The sequence below is a fragment of the Hemicordylus capensis genome, chromosome 1, assembly GCF_027244095.1.
Source record: "Hemicordylus capensis ecotype Gifberg chromosome 1, rHemCap1.1.pri, whole genome shotgun sequence".
Taxonomy (NCBI): domain Eukaryota; kingdom Metazoa; phylum Chordata; class Lepidosauria; order Squamata; family Cordylidae; genus Hemicordylus; species Hemicordylus capensis.
The window spans coordinates 77,444,143-77,465,666 of record NC_069657.1 but is presented as its reverse complement, the minus strand read 5'-3'; the positions used below and the strand labels follow the sequence as shown (position 1 = coordinate 77,465,666).

Below are 21,524 nucleotides of genomic sequence, written 5' to 3'. Positions count from 1 at the left end.
CAACGTATGAGGAAATATCAACAGAGACCAGACAGAAGTAGTCTTTGTTGCTTCAATGGGGGGGGGGATTCCTCGGCTGTTTACACTACCCTTACAAGGATAGCTCCATCCTCAGGGCTCACTAAGTTTAAACACAGTGCCCTCAATTTCCTTCAGGCTCCCTTCAATCTACCTCAGAGTCAACATCCAGAGATTCTACTGCAACATGGGAAATGCAGAGTCCAGCGGCAGGAGCATTATTTTCTTGGCCTTGATTCCATGGGGTATGGGGATGTAACAGGGTAACCTACCTGCTCCCAGTGCTGCAGTAGGAGAACTACTGGAAGGGCATCCATTGGCAAGCAGGCCAGCCACTTTTATGGCACCATCAGAGGGAGTGCGCCTGTGCCCCCCTTGCTTAGCTGCAGAAGAAAGAGTCACATGTGTGGGGGTCAAGGACTGGTTGGGATCCCGCTTGAACTTCTCAACACGGATATTAACCAGTGGGTTACAAGCTACTGGCAAGGGAGCCTTCACCGTCACAGGGCTGGCAGGCATTTCATACACCACAATCTCATCACTGTCTGAGCGCAGCAGGGAGCGGGTGGAGTTACATTCAGAAATGGAAGACAAGGAGAGCAGAGTCAAGGAGCTGGATGGCTCGCCCAGCAAAAACATGGGCTCCTCTTTCTTGAACAGCTTCCTTGAAGGTGGGCTGGTGCTGCGATGGGAGCGCCCTGCCCTCTGGAAGATACTGTCACGTTTCTTCTTCTCCTCCTTGGGAGCATCCAACTCATCCTGGGTTAGCAGCTGGAACTTGCCAGCTTCCAAGAGATCAAAGCCTAGGCCAGCAGCAGCTAGCACAGCCCCACAGCCCACAAAGGCAAGCTCACACCGCTTGTACTGGGAGCCCCCACGCTTGAGACTGTTAGTGGGGGTGAGCTGAGGGGTGCTTGTGGCAGAGTTCATGGGAGTGGACTCCTCATTGGCATCACTGGACTGGCCATCATAGTCCTCATTCTTCTGAAATGGGATGCAGAGGTATGATTGGTTAGACCCAGGTGATGGCTGCACTTTGCTCTCTCCATTTTTCCAAGAATCGCTGTCTTCATTTTCTGCAAAAATGAAACAGAGGCACTGACATTTTCACTATAAACATGACTTGATTCTACTTCACCACGTGTGCACCAACAAGCAACACTATGCTGCCACAAAAAGCTATGTTTGCATTCTAAACACCGAATATGGGCGCTCTTGTCCTTGTTCTAAGGAAACTCTGCAAGTATTTTCAATTTTTTTTAAAGTGCCAAATTATCTGGGGAGATGCTATGTGCAAAAACAGCCCTGCTTAAAGGTGCTCTCTTTTCAAGACAAAAGCAATATCAACTTCTGCAATCTTCACTCTCGAATTTAATCTTGAAATAAGGCACAGCCAAGAACAGCTCAGAGACTTCATGGGCAGTCCAGAATAATGTTGCCAAGCACAGCTCCCTTTAATCTAGCCAGGGAAAGCAACACCAGTGGAGTGGAGGGAAAAAAGAGATCCCTTCATTCTGAACGAGTGACAATGACACAGCTCTAAGGCAGATATCAAAGACAGCCCACTATTTCTATGGATCATATACCTGCAAGAAGAAACAAAACAGAAAAACCCCTAGCCTGAATTAGACACACTCAGGAAAGCAGCCCCTGAGCTGTGGTGGGCAAAATGAAAATAAAGTGTAGAAAGTGCTAAAAGAGGAAAGAGACTGATATTTGCATGACCAACAAGGTTAAGTGAACATGGGCTCCTTTTATGCCTGGGTTCCAAACCAACTCAACACGGCATTGTCAGAAGGGGCTGACAACTGTCCCACATGATTGTCAGGTCAGACCACATTGGGTAAGGTCAGGACTCCCCTCTCCTAATGGACCAATACTCCTCTCTCCTCCTACTCAGGGTCCTAGAAGAAAAGCTGTCCTACTAGGTGCCTAACCTGTAAAAAAATAGTTACGTTATTTTTAACTGTTTTTATTTTATGTTAAACAATTTTAAATGTTATGTTATTTTAAATTTTAAATTTGTTAACCGCCCTGCTGAGCCATTGTGGGACAGGTGGTATATACATGAAATAAATAAATGGCTCAGCTGCTTCAGAGATTAGCTGGGTGAATTAGGCAGCTAAATAGCTTTTTAAAAAAGAGACACCTTACAAGGCATTTCGTTTTTTAAAACGACACTTTATACAGCTGTATGCTGCTTCTGGAGTGAAAGCAAAGAGAGGCAGCCTGCCCCCTGCCTCCCTCCAGAGACAGGTAAGGAGGACAAGAGGGCAGAGCAGGGCAGAGGGTCCGACAGACATGTAGGAATAACTGCAAGTTCCAGAACAGCAGCAGGGATCTTAGCTGGAGTTCCAACTGTTGGAGACTCTTGCTGTCATTCAGAGGCGTATCTAGGGAAAATAGTGCCTAGGGCAAGCACTGAAATTGCGCCCCCTGTCCAAACATCTGACACCCATCTTTCAGATAACTTTACCTTAATATCAGCTGAAAAGCACAAGTCAAGCTCGTTAATCTTTTAATCTTTCAAAAACTATTTAGCAGTGGATGTAGCCAGACCAAAAAATGCTGGAAAACTACAAATTTCAGTATGCTGGGGCTCATGAAATACCCAAATACTATGTGGAGCTGTACTTGGAAAACTAAACAGAAGTGCCTGTCTAATTCTCTACTATGCATTGTAGCATCACCATTACATAAGTTTTAAAAATAAATAGAGAATTGGACTTTTCCCAGATACTCTTAAAATAATTAAAGGATATGCAGAGTAAACTGTGTCACTGCTTGGAATATATTCTAGTCTTTCAGAAAGACAGTTAAAATGAGAGAAAGAGAGCAAGAAACTCCCAGTGGGCCTTAATATTAAGGGTTTCACACTGATTCAAAGACAAACTCACCATTAATAGCCACATTAGCAAGACATCACATTTAACTCACTTATCACAAGAAGCAAAGTAAGAGCAAATGAATACAATCCTAGCTCATAAGCTTCAGCTAAGTATTCACAAGCCCTGATTCTCTGTACATAGTGCCAATCTGAATATGTGTACTGTGACTTATATTATATTATTTTTTTTTAAAAAAAATTTCTTTACCTGTAGCTCCTTTGGGGGCTTCCTAAAAGCCATGTGGGGGGGGGGGTCTGCAAAGGTTCCCCTTCCCCCCACTGGCCTCTAGGGCCTTACAGGGACCATTTGAGCATGTGCTATGGCCATTTTTTAAAAATATTTTTTTTTTAAAAAAAAGGCTGCTGAAAACAAAATGGCTGCCGTGCATGCTCAAATGGCCTCTGTGAGGCCTGGCATGGCCTAGGGCCTCACAGAGGCCATTTGAGCATGTGCGGTGGCCATTTTGTTTTCAGTGGCCATTTTAATTTTTTTTTTAATTAAAAATGGCGCCCCCTTCACGTGCCCTGCCTGCCCCACCCTAGATACGCCCCTGCTGTCATTCCAGAACTCTGGGCAAAACAGAACAGAGGCTCCTACATGTCTGAAGTACTGACATGACTACACAGCCCTAGTTTCTTTGCACATCAAGGATGCAAACTTGTCATGCAATTATACAACCTAGTCACATGCAGACACATCCCCCATTTTACAGGCACACTGTCTACATGTATTGTGTGAAAGCCTTGAAATCAGAGCACAGGAACAGATTTGGATCCCCCACCCCCACCCCCGATTAGCTGAATAATTGGAGGAGATAGAAAACAATACAATTGGCAGATACTTCACCCATCTCTGCTAGGCTTGAAAATCCTGGCAAAATGATGGCTGTTCTCTGGACCTTTCCTAGGTTTGGAGCACTGGATGACCACTGCTTGTAGCCATCTACTAGGGACTTCAGTCTAGAGCATAAAGGAAAGGAAAGATGTTTAAGCACAAGAGCTTTCTTCGGTAGAATTTGCATGACAGACACTGTTTATATCAGGACTGTAGGAATGATTAAATTCATTTCAGTATAGGCACACACTCACGGTTTCCTTTCTAGCACTTTGGAAGGGCATAGGTCAGGTTATAATCTCCCTTAGCTTACTGTACTCTAACAATCCTACAAGAAGAAGTTCACATAAGAGATGACTACCTAGGATTGCCCAGAGAATTCTAGCATGAGTCTAACTGGCACAAAGTAGTCATAAACTTGCAGATTATCCTATTTCCATAAACTCAGCTGAAGTAGATGTAATCCATTGCCCTGCAGAGTCCTGTGGGAGAATCATGCCTTGTATATTAGGAATAAGGATTTTTTTAAAGAAAGAACTTGCCTTTACAAGTGTACAGTTCAGTGTCATGTTTTATTCATCCCAATAGGATTATAAAAAACAATCTTGAAGCATTTTAAAAATGCTGTTTCTTGTTTCTCCTCCAAAGAGCCCAAAGTAGCCAGATTCCCAGGAAGTTTCCTATCCAGGTAGTTCACAGGGCTAGACAGTTTTGCTTCTGCAGCTGAAGCTCATTGTATGCCCTCTGAGTACAGACCATTTTGGGGGTCTCTACTTGGAAGATTCTAGCTAAAGATATCTAAAGATAAAGATAGCTAAAGATAGCTAAAGATAAGGTGTCATATAGCTGGAAACAGCAAGTAGGTGAGGAAGTGCACAGAAAGAAATAGGGATGGCATGTACACTTCAAAAGTTTTTGTTTTTTTTAAGCCAAGACCTTTTAAAAATTGCAAATATTTATATACTGCTTTTCAACAAAAAGTCTACCTTTGGAAAGTATATAAATTAGACGTAGGCTGAATTTGATCCTCACCAGCCAGTTAGACGAATGCACTAGATTTTACAGTGCAACAGCTGCAGACAGAAAAGGAATGAAGAAAAATATTGCCAATATCTAGCCTTCACTTTGGTTCTGAAGATTAGAAGATGTTCTGGGTAGCCCTTTATGAAATCAGATAACTCAAGTTTCTACTTCCCTATGCCTTTTTTAAAACAGTTCCCTTCATGAAAGCAAGCAGAGAATGAAAACACACAGGCAAGCAACTCAGAGTTTAAGAACAAAGACTGAGTCTCAACAAAATACATCCCAAAATTTCCCAATATGAACACATGCTACGGCAACACAACTTTCTTCATACCCTGGAAACACATTTCTCTCTCTCAGCTAGCAGTACTGTATGTCACAATGGTTATAATAAGTCAAAGACACCACTAGGGGATGCTAGAAAGCAACTTAATCTCTTGCTTTGCACAGCACCATTCTCTTTATTATTATTCTCTTTAATTATTATTCTCTTTAATAATCAACAGAGAAAAAGCGTGTTACAAGCACATATGACCTTTTCAACCATTTTAAATTTTAAATAAGGAAGCTCTAATGTGAATCTTAGTTTTCATTAACCTGTTCTAGTTGTTGACCAGAGGAATGAGGTATACATATTGGAATAAGCTATAAGTGTATTGCCAAACAATTATAATAGCTAAAATAAATAGCTAAAATAAGGTAAGTCTGTGGAGAAAAGGTACACAGACTGGGGTTTTCTGGCACATCTAACCAGGTAAGCACATTTAAAGCAGTGTTCTCTCATTTGTGGAGCAAAGAGCAAGATCCCTGCAAGCTACTTGCTAAAGAGTTCACCATCAATTTTAACTCTCTGTTACAGTACCAGCTATACAAGCCATCTATTCAGAGCGTGCATCCTCTTACCCATCCTCGCCTGCTGTTAGCTCCTTATGACAAAGTGAACTTGGCCCCCACGTGCGACCTTTCTTCTTCTGGCCTCTCTTTTCTTCTCTCTCCTCCTCCTCTTTCTGAGATACAGAGCTACGCCCCCATGTTTTGATGCTTTCACTGGGAGTTACTTTTGTTGGGGGGCAGGGGGGTAGAACATCAGAAAAATTGTGAGCATGCATTTATGCAGCAGGTTTGCAGCAGGCATTTTTATGCAGATGCAAGCAAATGTTTTACTGAAAAATTACAAGCCCTGGATTTTGTTCTTTTCACCATATTCTCACTAGTTCTGATTCAGAGCAAGTAGCTCCCTATTTTCTATATATACACAATGGAAAGAGGATTAGCTTTGCTTCTGAGTGGCGAAAGATGGGGGAGCCATTTGCCTTTAAAAGAGAGAGAGAGGTGTGCACTGAAGGAGAAGGGCACCACACAGCATTTGAAGAAGAATTAAAATGCTAAGAGGTTAAACAATGAAATGAGGCATTGCTGCAGGAGACAGAGCAGCCTTGTTTGTGTCAATGATTTAACCCTGGAGTTTCAAATCCTGGGTTACAAGCAACCACAGTTAGCAAGAGCTCTTTAAGAAAAAAATGGAGAAAACACAATTAGCCATGGTTGAGGGTGGCAAATAGAATGAGTGTGCTAGAGAACAGGGAGCACACAAACCCACTGCCTGATCCTTTAAAGGTGATCACTGCCTGATCCTTTAAAGGTGAGCCCCTGGTAGCGCAGTGGTAAAACTGCCGCCCTGTAACCAGAAGGTTACAAGTTCGATCCTGACCAGGGGCTCAAGGTTGACTCAGCCTTCCATCCTTCCGAGGTCGGTAAAATGAGTACCCAGAATGTTGGGGTGCAATATGCTAAATCATTGTAAAACCGCTTAGAGAGCTTCCAGCTATAGAGCGGTATATAAATGTAAGTGCTAATGTAAGTGCTATTAAAGCATAAACAATGTTACTTACACCTGTCCCCTCCCAGCTCCTACAAAAGAGACCTTCATCCACTTACAGTTGCTAGAAGTGACCTGGTGCCTCCCATCCTAGTTCATTACCAGGGAAAGCTATTCCACAGGAGCAAGGTTACTATGGAAAAATGGCTGTTTGTGTTGTGCACAATCAGTGACGCCATTTGCACTGTCCTCCGACATTCACCTAACCCATCTTTCACATTGTACTTAACTGCTGGCTGAGGAAGAATCTGGTTTTCGGAAAATGAAACATTCCCACACCAAAAGAGCTTTCTTGAATAGAGATATTTGGACCCCAAAAAAGTGAACTGCACATTTATTGGGAAAAATAAACACCCACTCATCTGAAGAGGCCCATAGTCCAAACTACAGAAAAGTGGGGGCATGCAACTAACAGCTACGTCCATTTCTGGAGGTAAATGACCTTAAAACAGTGGTACATGTGCTGGTAACCTCCAGACTTGACTAGAGTAATGTGCTCTACATGGGGCTGCCTTTGTACGTAGTCTGGAAACAACAATTGGTACAGAATGTGGCAGTCAGCTTGGTCTCTGGGACAACATGAAGGGACCATCACTGATTTTGAAAGAACTGCACTGGCTGCCAAGATGTTTCCGTGTGAATACGAAGTGCTGGTCATTACCTATAAAGCCCTTAACAGCTTGGGTCCAGGGCATTTAAGCAAGCGCCTCCTTTGTCATGAACCCTCCCGCCTTTTACAATCTCCTGGAGAGGTCCGGTTATGGTTGCCACTGGCTCGTTTGGTGGCATCTCAGGACTGGGCTTTCTCTGTGGCTGCCCAGGGGCTTTGGAATATGCTCCTTGCTGAAAAAAGAGCATCCCCTTCTCTGTTTGTTTTCAGGAAGACTCTCCTGTTCTCGCAGGCTTTTAATTAGAAATAATTTTAATAATTTGTTTTAATATTTGTTTTATGTTACTGTTTTTATTTCTGTGTTTATGTTACTGTTTTAATTGTGTTGTATTTTAATCTGTGCTGATTTTTAAATATTGTTTTAAATGTTGTACACCGTCTAGAGATGTACATCTCAGGCAGTATAAAACTGTGATGTGATCAATCAATCAGTCAATCAAGTTCATTCTTGTCAAGGCTGAGTTGTCAAAAGCACACATTGGACAGTGGGCTGCAAAGCTAAACCTCCCAGATCAGCAAGTAGCGAGGAGGCCACGGGAGCCTGGAAACCAGAACAAGCCACAATGAGGAGACCTCAAATAAGGTGCACCATGGTGCTCTGTGCACCTTAGCTGCAATGTCATAACAAACTGCTTACACTGGATGGCCCTGAGTCTGGGAATGATGGTAGGACTGGCAGGAGGGCTGGAGCAGCTACTGATCAAACTTTTCCTTTTATCCATGGTTGGAGATGCTTGCACCGTGAATTTGTGCTGGAAATCTGTTAAAATAAAACTTGGTAAGTACATCTGTTAGCATTCCTTCATAAAGAGCCAAGGAAAGATTCATCCTCTCTGCAAACTGTGCATCAGCATCAAGATGAAATTTCAGTTTTAACTCTGTAGGTATGTACTGTTACACTCAGGCAACTGTGCACCTATCTGGGATGAAATGCAAGCTCACGGGGTAATAGCCAATTTTTCAAACTTAATGCATTTCCTAAGACTCCAGAGATGGGGGAAAAATGTATACCACCTAATCCACACTTGTGTAGCTTGATCCCAAAACAGCTGTACATTGATGTATTCACCCCAACAAGGTAGATGGGTTGCTTGTTGCCATTTGTGATCAAGCTTCCCATTTCCTCAGAGGCTGGCCTACTCTCAGTTAACCAGACACAAAGGAAGACAGGGCTCCTGTCTCTTGCATAGTTAGGTGAAACAGGGCATTTCAGAAGGTACAACATTTCTCATCTCTGCATGCCAAGCTGTATCCACCAAATATATCTTTTCTACCCAGCTCTTTAAAGGTGCAGGAGCCCTGCCCTGTTTGCATCAGACAACACCGATCTATTATATAAGATGCTGTCCAAACCCTCAGAGGAGGCAGCGATAAATAAAAACAAGCCAAATTCAACAGTTCTTAAACTCTGGCCTGTGAAAGAGCCATGGTATGCTGTCAGGTGGGCCGAAAGACAATGATAAAAATAACAGGGAATGCCAAAGGCCTTTTGCAGACCACACAGTGCTGAACAAATTAAAAACTAAACTCATCTAGCAACTGAGCTCAACTGTTGAAGAAAAACTGGAAGACCTGCCAGTTAGCTAAAAGATGTTGCTCAGTTTGCACATGCCCTGAGCAGACATTGATCAATCTGATGCCCATCCTGAAGTGGTATTCCCAGTAATGTAGTTGCAAATTCAGAAGTGCAGGTGCTCTCCATGACAGCCTCCATGGCCATGCCCACCCCAACAGCCAAAGAGGCCAAGAAGTACCAGCGCTCCGTCCCTGCGCATCCCCCCTCCACTACACCCCTGGGTATTCCAAGTAGTGCTCTCTAACCAGATTGCTTTTCAATTCTATTTTTGAGAACCATAGTGCACTGGATCATAAGAAATGGCCTGGTAGAAGATTGTGAGCAACAACTAACTTCTCAGTGCCAATGGAAATCAAGCTTCCACGCAGCATGTTAGGGACATAGGAAGCTGCCATATACTGAGTCAGACAATTGGTCTATCTAGCTCAGTACTGTCTTCACAGACTGGCAGCGGCTTCTCCAAGGTTGCAGGCAGGAATCTCTCTCAGCCCCATCTTGGAGAAGCCAGGGAGGGAACTTGGAACCTTCTGCTCTTCCCAGAGCAGCTCCATCCCCTGAGGGGAATATCTTACAGTATTCACACATCAAGTCTCCCATTAATATGCAACCAGGGTGGACCCTGCTTAGCAAAGGGGACAAGTCATGCTTGCTACCACAAGACCAGCTCTCCTCTCCATGCACACAACTCCGGGGAAAGAAGTTACAACAAATATGTATGCCCAAGAGAGAGCTGCTCTTCACCCTGCTGCACTGGAACCCACCAGAAGGGAGACTAATGCGGTTGCCATCTTTCAACTTGAGTCGGTTCTTCCTGAACTTGCCCATGCGTTTTTTCACATGGGGCTTCTCCTGGCACAGTTGGTGAATGATTATGTTGAGTTCCCGCTCCAAGATGTCAATCTCCCGTTCGGCCAGCTCTTGCTCCCTTCGCCGCAGCAGCTCCTCGTGGTTCTTCTGTTGGACTGCTGCTCGAGTTAACTCCTCTTCCCAGGTTCTCAACTCCTGCAAAAAAAGTATAGCATGTTAGCAGATCAGGCACCCATCTAGAACTTGTTGGGTAGCACTCTTAAGTCTACATTGACTTAACAGTGCAGCTTCCAGTGCTGGCTTCTTGTCTGTCTGTGCAGAGGAGTCGAATAATCAGGAAGGTAAATCATGAGCCTCTATTAAAAAATGCATTCTAAAGATTGATAAACATGTAACAATTCAATGTCCCTTCAAATAAGATTAAAAATCTATCCTGGATCAAGTCTTCAGTATTCCACCAGTAGCCACTGTCCTAATCTTCAAAAGAAGGAACATTGTTCATATTGCTTTGGAGTCACCCTAAGCAGATTTGAAGAATGACTGGCTGATTACTATTGTCTGTTCATTTAAAGACATAAATCATTTGCACAAAACAGATAAGCAGACAGGTTCATTTTCACCTGATTAAAAAGAAAAAAAGGAGAACACCCTTTTGCTTTAACCCTTTACTTACACTACTGTACATTGCAACTAGTACCTTTCTGATTTGACCTGGCCTTTTTTGATTTAAGGAACTTCTGTGTAAGGGGTCATTTTTACTGCCTTCCCATCTACTTTTTTATTCTGATCTGCTATTATGGGCTGTCCATTTCAGAAGCAATAACAGGCATTCCCTGACTTGCAAACACCTGACTGACAGATGACTCGTACTTACAAACAAAGCTCCATAACATATTTCATTAAGCAGGTCCTCAACTTACAGATGCTAACCCACACATACATACAAGTCTCCCCTCATAGGAACTATATACATTGAGTTATGAATATCCAACTTATAAACAAGCTTTTGAAACAAACCATTTGTAAGTTGGGGACTCACTGTATTTTCAAGTGCATTGTCACCATAGCAATCTGCTCCTAGGTCAATGCAACGCCAACATAAGGAGGTGGAATAAAGGACTGCTTTGATTTTTAAGCTGCTATTGCAACTGGCTGAAAAGTATCACTTCTTATTCTTCATTTCACCAGAAACCAGCATATAACAAGTGAAATTTCAGTAGAGGTCCATTCTACAGACATACTTATTGGTACAACAGACCCAGAATGTACCATTTCTACTGGGACTGATTACAGATGTGAATAGCTCTTTGAATCAGACCCCACAATTATTGCTGAGTCTAATGCAGAGGTGTCCAGCAACTCCTCTTATGTAGCTAGGCTGGATCAGTTTCAATTTGTGACTCCTGATGATGGGACAAGCTGCTTGGAGCCTACCAACTGTCCAACATGGCTTATAATATCTGGCGGGGGGGCGGGGTTTGTTGTAGAAGGCCAAACAGATATTATAAATGCTTCTCCGAGGGAGGGCAGGATGCCTTCCTGTCTTCAGAGGCAATCATTTGACATCTTCTGAAGAAGCCTATATTGGCTCCCTCAGAGATAAGCAGCCATAGGTCTATCTCCAACCTTCCGTGGTTGGGCAAGGTAACTGGAAGGGTGGTGGCCTCCCAGCTCCAGGCATTCTTGGAGGAAACTTATTATCTAGAACCATTTCAAACTGGTTTTCAGGTGGGCTATGGGTTGGAGACTGCCTTGGTCGGCCTGATGGATGATCTCCAATGGGAAATTGACAGAGGGAGTGTGACTCGGTCCTTTTGGATCTCTCAGCAGCTTTTGATACTATCAACCATTGTATCCTTCTGATGGGGTTGGGAGTGGGAGACACTGCTTTGCAGTGGTTCTACTCCTACCTCTCGGGCAGATTCCAGAAGGTGTCACTTGGAGACTGTTCTTCAAAATTTGAACTTTTATATGGCGTCCCCCAGGGGCCATATTGTCTCCAGTGTTCTAACATCTACATGAAACCTCTGGGAGATTTGGTGCAGGGTGTTATCAGTATGCTGATGACACCCAAATCTATTTCTCCATGTCAGAATCATCAGGAGAAGGCATAACCTCCCTAAATGCCTGCCTGGAGACAGTATTGGGCTGGATGAGGGATAACAAACTCATGTTGAATCCAAATAAGAGAGAGGTACTGATTATGGGGGATCAAGACCCAAAAGATGATTTAGATCTGCCTGTTCTGGATGGAGTTACACTCCCCCTGAAAGATCAGCTACTTAGCTTGGGAGTGTTCCTGGATCCAAACCTATCCCTGGTATCTCAGGTTGAGGCAGTGGTTGGGGTGCTTTCTATCACCTTCAGCTGATATGCCAGCTGCATCAATTTGAGATAAATGATCTCAGAACAGTGGTACATATGCTAGTAACCTCCAGACTGGACTACTGCAATGCACTCTATGTGGAGCTGCCTTTGTATATAATCCGGAGACTGCAGTTGGTACAGAATGCTGCAGCCAGGTTGGTCTCTGGGTCATCTCAGAGAGACCATATTACTCCTGTACTGATAGAACTGCACTGGCTACCAATAAGTTTCTGGGTAAAATACAAGGTGCTGCTTATAACCCATAAAACCCCAAACAGCTTAGGCCGAAGGTATTTAAGAAAATGTCTTCTTCACTATGAGCCCCATTGCCCATTGAGTTCATCTGGAGAGGTCTGTCTCCAGTTGCCACCAGCATATCTGGTAGCCACACAGGGACCGGCCTTCTCTTTTGCTGCCCTGAGACTCTGGAATGTGCTCCCTGCTGAAATAAGAGCTTCCCCATCTCTGACAATTTTTATAAAGTCTCTATAGACACATATATTCACCTAAGCTTTTTAACTAGATTTGTGGTTTTAAATTGCTTTAAGGTTTTAATTTGTTTGATGTTGCTGTAAACCACACAGATACAGAAGTTGGGGGCAGTGTACAAATATAATAAATAAATATCCAAGCCCATTTCTCTTTTAAAACAGTAAGTGCCCACTTCTTTTTCTTTTTCAAAACTGCAAAGAAAAGGAACCAAATGCAGGCGATCCCACCCAGCTTTCAGGTAGGTTAATCTATAATACTGGGTGAAATGAAATGGGAAGGGATAACAGCTGAATTGAAGAAACGGGAGGTGAAAGAGAAGGAAATAAGATCAAGGGAGGGTAGGCAATAGGGTGGATAGGTAAGTTACTAGCTTTCTATAATCAGGTACTCAAGACATTCATTTAATTTTCAGGTCTATTATTTTCATTGAAAATTTCATGGCATTTACCTTTTCTTTGGCCCTGAGTTGGTCAAACATCTCCTGAATCTCAAGTTTCCAGTCTTCTTGCAGGGAATGGAAAGAGTCTTTCGGCATTTCAAAGAAACCAGACTCCTCTATGTTGGTCAAGTGGTTCAGAATACTTGCAAATGATGGCCTTGAATGAGGGTCAGCATTCCAGCAATCTAAGTAGGAGAAAAGACAGGTAATCAAATACACAAGACCATCCATGGGCAGGTTAATTGCATTGTTTCCTTTGATTCATTCAATTCTATACCATTTAGCAACTTTTTCTTGTTCACACTAAACTTTGGTGAATATATACTTCTCAGTCAAAAGAATTCACAAAACTGTTTACACAGAAAAAGAAATGATGATTCCCTGTCCCCAAAAAGCTCTCACACAGTAGACCCTAGCATCAGCTACTAGAAAGATGATGGACTGGGGTTTGACAGGGACAAACTCACCTCCTGCTAAATATAAGAGTGACACTCTTTTGGTCAGTTAGCAGAATCCTGAATTATCTGATCTTTAGACACCAGCATGTTAATAATAAGCTTAATTATTAATGCTAACAATACCAACTACACATCTTACTGTAGCATGACATTGTCATGGATATTAATAAAGTTACCCCTTCTTTCCTCCTTCATTTGATTTGGCATAGGCCTAAAATGATCACCGTACCTACAACCTTTGCTCCTGGAACTCAATGTTTTTCAAGAAGTTTTTCAGGAACCAGATGTTTAAGGGTTCTCTGTCATGAACCCTGTCACCTATTAAGATCATCTAGAGAGGTCTGGTTATGGTTGCCACCCACTCATTTGGTGGAGACTCATGACCAGGCCTTCTCTGTGGCTGCCCTGGGGCTCTGGAATATGCTCCCTGTTGAAATAAGAGCATCTCCTTCTCTGCTTGCTTTTAGGAAGAACCTCAAGATGTGCCTGTTTTCCCAGGTTTTTAACTTAAATTTTAAAGTTTTAATATGATTTTATCTTCTGAGAGTTTTTTTTAACTTTTAAAAAACTTTTTTGTGTGATTTTTAACTGTTTTATATTTGCTATGTTTTAATTTTGTACATCACCTAGAGATGTCTATATCAGGCGGTATAGAAATGTGATAAAAAAATAAAGATAACTAGTGTTCCCTGATCCTCAAACATATGGATTAGTAAAGAAATGTACATCTACATGAAAGGGGTTAATTAGATATCCGAATTAAGCAACAACAGACCAAACAAGTAGCAAACAAAATATAACTGACAACTAGTTTTTTTAAGGAGGACTTGAATGTTGACTCTAGATGAGCAGCAAAATGATCTAAGTCTCATTCATAAGGCAGTGATACTGAGTAACAAACTTTTAAGCATAAAACTAGCCAGATATCTCAATATGCTCACAATTGAGAAATACAGGCAAATCTCGCTATCCAAAGTTTCGTGTATCTGCAGTCAGGTAACTGACACCTGAACTTGGTATAAACAGAAAAAAATGTTTAAGAAAGGGTATTCGTGTATCCATGGTGTCAGGGTGGCTGGAAATTACCCGAGAGGTCGTTTCTGACTGCCATTTTGGGAGTAGGAGCCATTTTGTGGCTCTTTAAAAAAACAAAAACAAACCCACAATATCCCCACACACACACACCATTTTTCATGGACAAATGACTAGGGGTGCAACCACACTTGGAGTACTGTGTACAATTCTGGTCACCACATCTTTAAAAGGACATTGTAGAACTGGAAAAGGTACAGAAGAGGGCAACCAAGATGATCAGGCACCTAGAGCACCTTTCTTATAAGGCAAGGCTACAACACCTGGGCCTTTTTAGTTTAGAAAAAAGATAACTGCGGGAAGACACAATAGAGGTCTATAAAATCATGCATGGTATGGAGAAAGTGGAGAGAGAAATTCTTTTCACTCTCACACAACACTAGAACCAGGGGTAGGTCTAGCACCAACAAACGGAAGTACTTTTTCACACAACGTGTGACTCACTTGTGGAACTCTCTGCCACAGGATGTGGTGACAGCCAACAACCTGGATGGCTTTAAGAGTGGTTTGGATAACTTCATGGAGGAGAGATCTATCAATGGCTGTTGGCCACCTCCAGCCTCAAAGGCAGGATGCCTTTGAGTACCAGTTGCAGGAGAGAGGGCATGCCCTCAACTCCTGCCTGTGGCTTCCAGCAGCATCTGGTGGGCCACTGTGCAAAACAGTATGCTGGACTAGATGGGCCTTGGGCCTGATCCAGCAGGGCTGTTCTTATGAGTGTGTACAAACTGATTTTTGTGGTTCAGTTCGAATTTGGACCAAATTCAAACCAAACTGCTGGTCTGGGGACCGGTTCAGTCCATCAAACTGACTCAACAGCTATGATAGGAAAGGGAAATCTGGTGAAGATTTAAAAGCTCTTTTAAAAGCAAAGGGGAATCCTGCTATTAAAAGGCTGCAAGGGCAGGTGGGGGGGTTGGACTGGCGGCAAGAGATGACCTTTAAAAGTAGGTGCTTACTCACCCTCCGGCACTGGCGGTGCAGTTTTGGCCTCTGTGGATGTCACACAGCCTCTGTGGAGGCCAGAACCATGCAGCTGCTGCTGGAGGATCAGTAAGCACCTACTTTTAATGGTGCCCTCCTGCTGCCCCCTGAGCCGCCCTTAGAAACCTTTTAAAGGCAGGATTCCCCTTCCTAACCTGACTCCCCTTTACATGCATAGCCCCTTGGACTGTCAAACCAGTCTGCAACAGACCACACTTGGTCTAGTTTGATCACGGACTGAACTGCCTCTCCTGGAGACTAGTTCAGTTCACGATCAAACCATCCAACTGGCCCATTCATGCACATCACTACAAATCATCAATTTGGGACTGTGGTGGGAGGGCATTCCTGGAAGGCTGGAGATCAACACAGCATCGTAGAGTACTTTCTTTCATGACTTTTCCCTAGTGTTTGCCCATTTTTTCAGTCTCCAGAAACTAGGGATGTGCACGAACTGAGGTTTGTGTACAGGTTCGGTGCTGAACCTGTTTGGATGAGATCTGAACTGGTTTGGTGGCACCAGGGAAGGGAGAGGAAAGTGGAGTCTTTAAAAAGGAGGAGGGCAGATCCTTACCTGCTCTCCACCACCCGATGCAGCTTCCTGATGAGGCGGCACTCCTCCCAATAACCTGCATGGAGCACCAGCATGCAAATATCGTCCACAAGATGTGCATGCTGTCACCGGGTGCAGATTCTTGGGAGGAAGCTACATGGGGCAGTAAGGACCTGCTCGCCTCCTTTTTAAAGATCCCACTTGCCGCTCTCCCCTCCCCCACCCCAGTGACACCAAACCTGTGCATGAACTTTGGTTTATTCTCATCCCTACCAGGAACCTAACCCAACCCCCCATTCCCACTGCCACAATGCCCCGCTATCCGTGGTTCCAGTGGGGAATTGATCCCCTGCGGATAACAGGGTTTACCTGTATCGCAGGGCATTTTCACAGGCATGTTATAATGCCTTACATTGGCAGTTCTTGAGGGAAGGTTTTTTAAAAATTCCTTTTGGTGAACACTTTTGTCCTTTTTTAATAGGGGGCATCTGTAACATTCATGTAACTCCATTTTAAATAAAATATCCAGGCCATCCAGATGAATCTTATGAGCATTATCTCCTTGCAGATCAAGATGGTAAGATTTCATATAAGGTTGACAAGCAGAATCTGCCAGGAAATGATATCTGATTGTGTAAGAATTATGTTTAATATGATATGATAGCACCATTATTTTTAGTGCATAATTATTTGGTTGGGCTTCTTTTCTCCTTTCATTAGTATATTTGATTACTTTTGTTTTATGTATAAAATTAACTGATTGCCTGTGTAATCAGTTCTATTTTGATGTTTGATACCTTGTATTTGCTATATGCTTTATAATACCTTACAAAAACTCATATGAACAACTTGGATCTTAACATAAACTTTGTCTCTCAAGTTCTTGTTTTTAATTGTTAGTGCAATAATCTAGGAACACGAACTCACCCAGCAGTACACTCTGTGGATTGGAACCTAGTACACTATAGTTTTCCTGATAAGGCTAATCAAAATACTGAGGTGAGAGGTTATCTAATTAGTGGTAATGCACAACAGCTGTTCTAGTGTTGTGTGTGTGAGAGAGAAAATTTTCTTTATCCACTTTCTCTACACCAGGGATTCTCAAACTTGGGTCCTCAGATGTTTTTGGACTTCAACTCCCATAATCCCCAACCAAAGGCCACTGGGACTGGGGATTATGGGAGTTGAAGTCCAAAAACATCTGAGGACCCAAGTTTGAGAATCCCTACTCTACACCATGCATGAGTTTGTAGACCTCTATCATGTCTCCCTGCAGTCGTCTTTTTTCTAAACTAAATAGCCCCAGGTGTTGTAGCCTTGCCTCATAAGGAAGGTGATCTAGGCCCCTGATCATCATGGTTGCCCTCTTCTGCACCTTATCCAGGTCTATAATGTCCTTTTTTAGATTTGGTGACTAGAATTGTTCGCAATACCAGGCGTGGCTGCACCACAGTTTTGGATAAAGGCATAATATTAGCAGGATCCCCTTCCTAATGATCCCTACCATGGAATTGGCCTTTTTCACAGCTGCAGCACATTGAGTGGACACTTTCAATGAGCTGTCCACCACAATCCCAAGATCCCTCTCCTGGTCAGTCACCGTCAGTTCAGATCCCATCAACGTATACTTGAAGTTGGGGTTTTTCCTCCCACTGTGTATGACTTGACACTTGCCAACATTGAACTGCATTTGCCATTTTGTCACCCATTCATTCAGTATGGAGAGATCCTACCCTAAATAGTTTGGTATCATCTGCAAATTTGGCCACCTTGCTGCTTACCCCAGTTTCTAGATCAGGGACTGTCAACGCTGGGTCCCCGGATGTTATTGGACTTCAACTCCCATAATCCCCAGTCCCAGTGGCCTTTGATTGGGGATTATAGGAGTTGAAGTCCGACAAGACCTGGAGACCCAACAATGAGAATCCCTGTTCTAGATAATTTATGAATAAATTAAAAAGCACCGGTCCCAGTACAGACCCCTGGGGGAACCCACTTATTACTTCCCTCCATTGTGAAAACTCTCCATTTATAACTACCCTCCGTTTCGTGTCCTTCAATCAGTTAACAATCCACACATGTACTTGTCCCCTTATCCCATGACTGCTAAGTTTCCTTAGGAGGAACCTAGTGAGGAACTTTGTCAAAAGCTTTTTGGAAGAGCAGATAGACTATGTCGACTTGATCACCTTTATCCACACACACTTGTTGACATTCTTAAAAAACTCCAAAAGGTTTGTGAGGCAAGATTTACCTTTGCAGAAGCCATGCTGGTTCTCTCCCAGCAGGGCCTGTCCTTCTATGTGCTTTACAGTTTTATCCTTGAGGATGCTTTCCATCAATTTGCCTGAAACAGAAGTTAAGCTAACTGGTCTATAATTTTCAGGATCGCCCCTAGATCCCTTTTTGAAAAATCGGTATTAGATTGGCTACTTTCCAGTCCTCCAGAACAGAGCCTGATTGTAGGAATCTATTATATTAATTCTCCTGGGTTTGCCTTGGAATGTGCATCCCAGCTCCCAAGCTGATTGGATGGGCGGCGGACATGCCTGATTAGCTGAGGCGCACCCAGGAAGATTGGTTGCCACGGCGGTGGCTCGGCCATGGAGGCCAGAGGTGGTGTGGTGTAGCTGGGAAGGAGCTCTGCCGGCCCTTATTAAATCTAATATGTTCTGTCTCCAGTTTAATATGGCACAAGTACACCAGATTAATATGGCATAATCTGGTGTACTATGCCAGGGGGCCCGGCCACGGAGGCAAGGCGGCTGGGCCCAGAAGCGGAGACAGGGGGGGGGGAGAGAGGTAACCACCAGCCCCAAAGAGTGCACAGATGGTCTGTGCGGGGTCGGCTAGTAAGTTATACATTTTTGCAAGGAGGTTGGCAATTTCACATTTGAGTTCTTTGAGGACTCTTGGATGGATGCCATCTGGCCCTGGGAATTTGCTAGTTTTAAGTTTCCCCACTTTAGAACAGGGTTTCTTAACCTTGGGCCCCCAGATGTTGATGGACTACAACTCCCATCATCCCCAGCCACAATGGACATGACTGGGGATGATGGGAGTTGTAGTCCATCAACATCTGGGGGCCCAAGGTTAGAAAACCCTGGTTTAGATCATTATCTCTTGTCACTTCTATCTGACTCAGTTCTTCAGCCTCCATCCCTGAACAACTTTAGCTTCTCTGCAATCTCCATATCCTTCTTAATATTCCCTTTCACTCCTTCATTGTCTAATGGTCCAACCAACTCCCTGGCAGGTTTCTTGCATCTGATGTACTGAAAGAAGTTTTTGTTATCCCTCTTGATGCTTTTAGCTAAACGTTCCCCAAACTCTCTTTTTGCCTCCCTTATGGTCACCTTGCATTTCTTTTGCCAGAGTTTGTGTTGCTTTCTGTTCTCTTCATTTGGACAGGCCTTCCAATTTTGGAAGGAAGTCTTCTTGCCTTTTATGGCTTCCTTCCTTGACTTTACCTGTTAGCCATGCTGGCATCCTTCTGGACTTAGAGGTACCTTTCCTCCTTTTGGGTATACAATCTAACTGGGCCTCTACTATCGTGGTTTTGAGTAAACTCCACGAGTTATGGAGTGACGTGACTCTCCTGATTTTCCCTTTTAGCTTTCTTTTCACCATACTCATTTTGGAGAACTCTGAAATTCAAAGTGTGTGTTAGACTTCCTTGGTGATTCTCTCCCCGCATGTATGCAGAATTTGATCGGACTGTGGTCATTGTTCCCTAAAGGGTCGATTACACTGACATCCCGCACCAGGTCTGGATGCCACTCAGGATTAAATCCAAGGTCTCCTTCTCTTTGGTTGGTTCCAAGACCAACTGTTCTAGGCCACAATCATTCAGTGTATCTAGAAATTTGACCTCTCTGTCATTACCTGACTGTGAATTTACCCAGTTTATGTGTGGGTAATTGAAGTCACCCATTATTACTGCCCTGCCTCTCCTTGACGCTTCCCTGATTTCATTCTGCAACTCCCAGTCACTGTCAGCATTTTGATCTGGAGGGCAATAGCACGCCACCAGCAGCACATTTCCTTTCAGGCCTTGAATTGTCATCCACAGGGTTTCTATGGAGGACTCCGGTCCTCCTAGGTTTTCTACCTTCTTAGATTCCATCTCTTCTTTAACATACAGTACTACTCCACCTCCAAGGTGCCCCTCCCTGTCCTTTCTATAGAGTTTATATCCAGGGATAACCATGTCCCACTGGTTTTATTTATTTATTTATCAAATTTGTACACCGCCCCAAACTTTGGTCTCTGGGCGGTTCTCACTGTTTCACCATGTTTCTGTTATGCCTACTATATCTATTTCTGTGTTAGCAACCAAGCACTCCAGCTCACCCATCTTGGCTCAGAGGCCTCTGGTCTTGGCATATATGCTGAATCTCTTCCCTGGAGTCTGCTATCTTTCTTTTGGCTTTTTGACCAGCGAGCACAACCTCCTGTCTGCTCTTTATGTGGTGCTGCTCTGTCCCCATCTGTTTTGTCTGAATCCTTTGCACCCTCGCACTTTAAGGGATGGCATTTGCCGAACCGGATACTGCCCAGCTCCTGTCAGCTATTCCCCAGGGATCATTTTAAAAGCTGCTCTGCAACCTTTTTGATTTTAAGCACCAGCAGTCTGGTTCCATTTTGGTTCAAGTGCAATCTATCCCTTTTGTTCAGGCTCATTCTGTGTTCAGTGGTGTTACACTAAGCACAGAATGAGCATTTTCTTTGTACAGAATTTGCAATTCTTGGTCCCTGGTAAGAGCTCCGATTTCAAGGCAGTGCTGCTAGCAGCAGTCTTTTCCTTTATTATGTTTTACCATATTTTATCCTAACCTTACATACAGAGCCCTAGAAAACCAAGCATGCAGATGATAAATGAGGTGAATCAATCTCTTCCTACAGAATACTGACTATATAAGGAGTAAGGTAACTAGGGCAAATCTGATAGCCTTTCATCCCTAGACCAGCCCGAAGAATCGATAGTTTCTAGCAAGAATGTTGCTTGGTCTGCAACCTCTGATACAGCACTTTAACAACATACTTAGCAGCAGCAACCACAGGAGAAAAAAGGATCTCACAGCAGCCAGGCAAGTGCCCTCTTTATCCTACAGGTTATACAGAAGTTGGCAAAATGAATGATTTCTGCTAGATTACAGGACTGACAGATGGTTTACTATGAGCATGAGCTCCAGCAAGCCTCACTGCTAAGCTCCCTCCTCCCCTTCTCCCTTCTGCATGCTTGATGGGAGATTAGAAGCTTCCACTTCTAGTGTGCTACAAACTGTGATTTGTCTTTTCATCTGAATACAGCACTTTTGATTTGTAGCAAACCACAGTTTGTTCTCAAGCCACAATCAACTTCTGGTTTGAGAACAGACTGGTTTGCTACAGACCACAGTTGCCCCATTCATATACAGACTACAGGTTATAGGAAACTGGAA

The 21,524-nt window shown here is 43.5% G+C and overlaps 1 protein-coding gene across 5 annotated transcripts in view; it reads right to left on the bottom strand.

Annotated features, from left to right (window-relative positions):
* Positions 1-21,524, bottom strand: part of MAP3K9 (mitogen-activated protein kinase kinase kinase 9) — a 68,977-nt gene that overhangs the window by 9,002 nt on the left and 38,451 nt on the right. For all 5 annotated transcript variants that reach the window (XM_053267896.1, XM_053267914.1, XM_053267875.1 and 2 more), the window contains 6 exons: positions 13,003-13,178; positions 9,650-9,890; positions 7,950-8,072; positions 5,667-5,820; positions 3,753-3,865; positions 291-1,094 (listed from right to left, as the gene is read on the bottom strand). In XM_053267896.1, the coding sequence (XP_053123871.1) occupies positions 291-1,094; positions 3,753-3,865; positions 5,667-5,820; positions 7,950-8,072; positions 9,650-9,890; positions 13,003-13,178 (1,611 nt within the window). The remainder of the gene's footprint in view (positions 1-290; positions 1,095-3,752; positions 3,866-5,666; positions 5,821-7,949; positions 8,073-9,649; positions 9,891-13,002; positions 13,179-21,524) is intronic.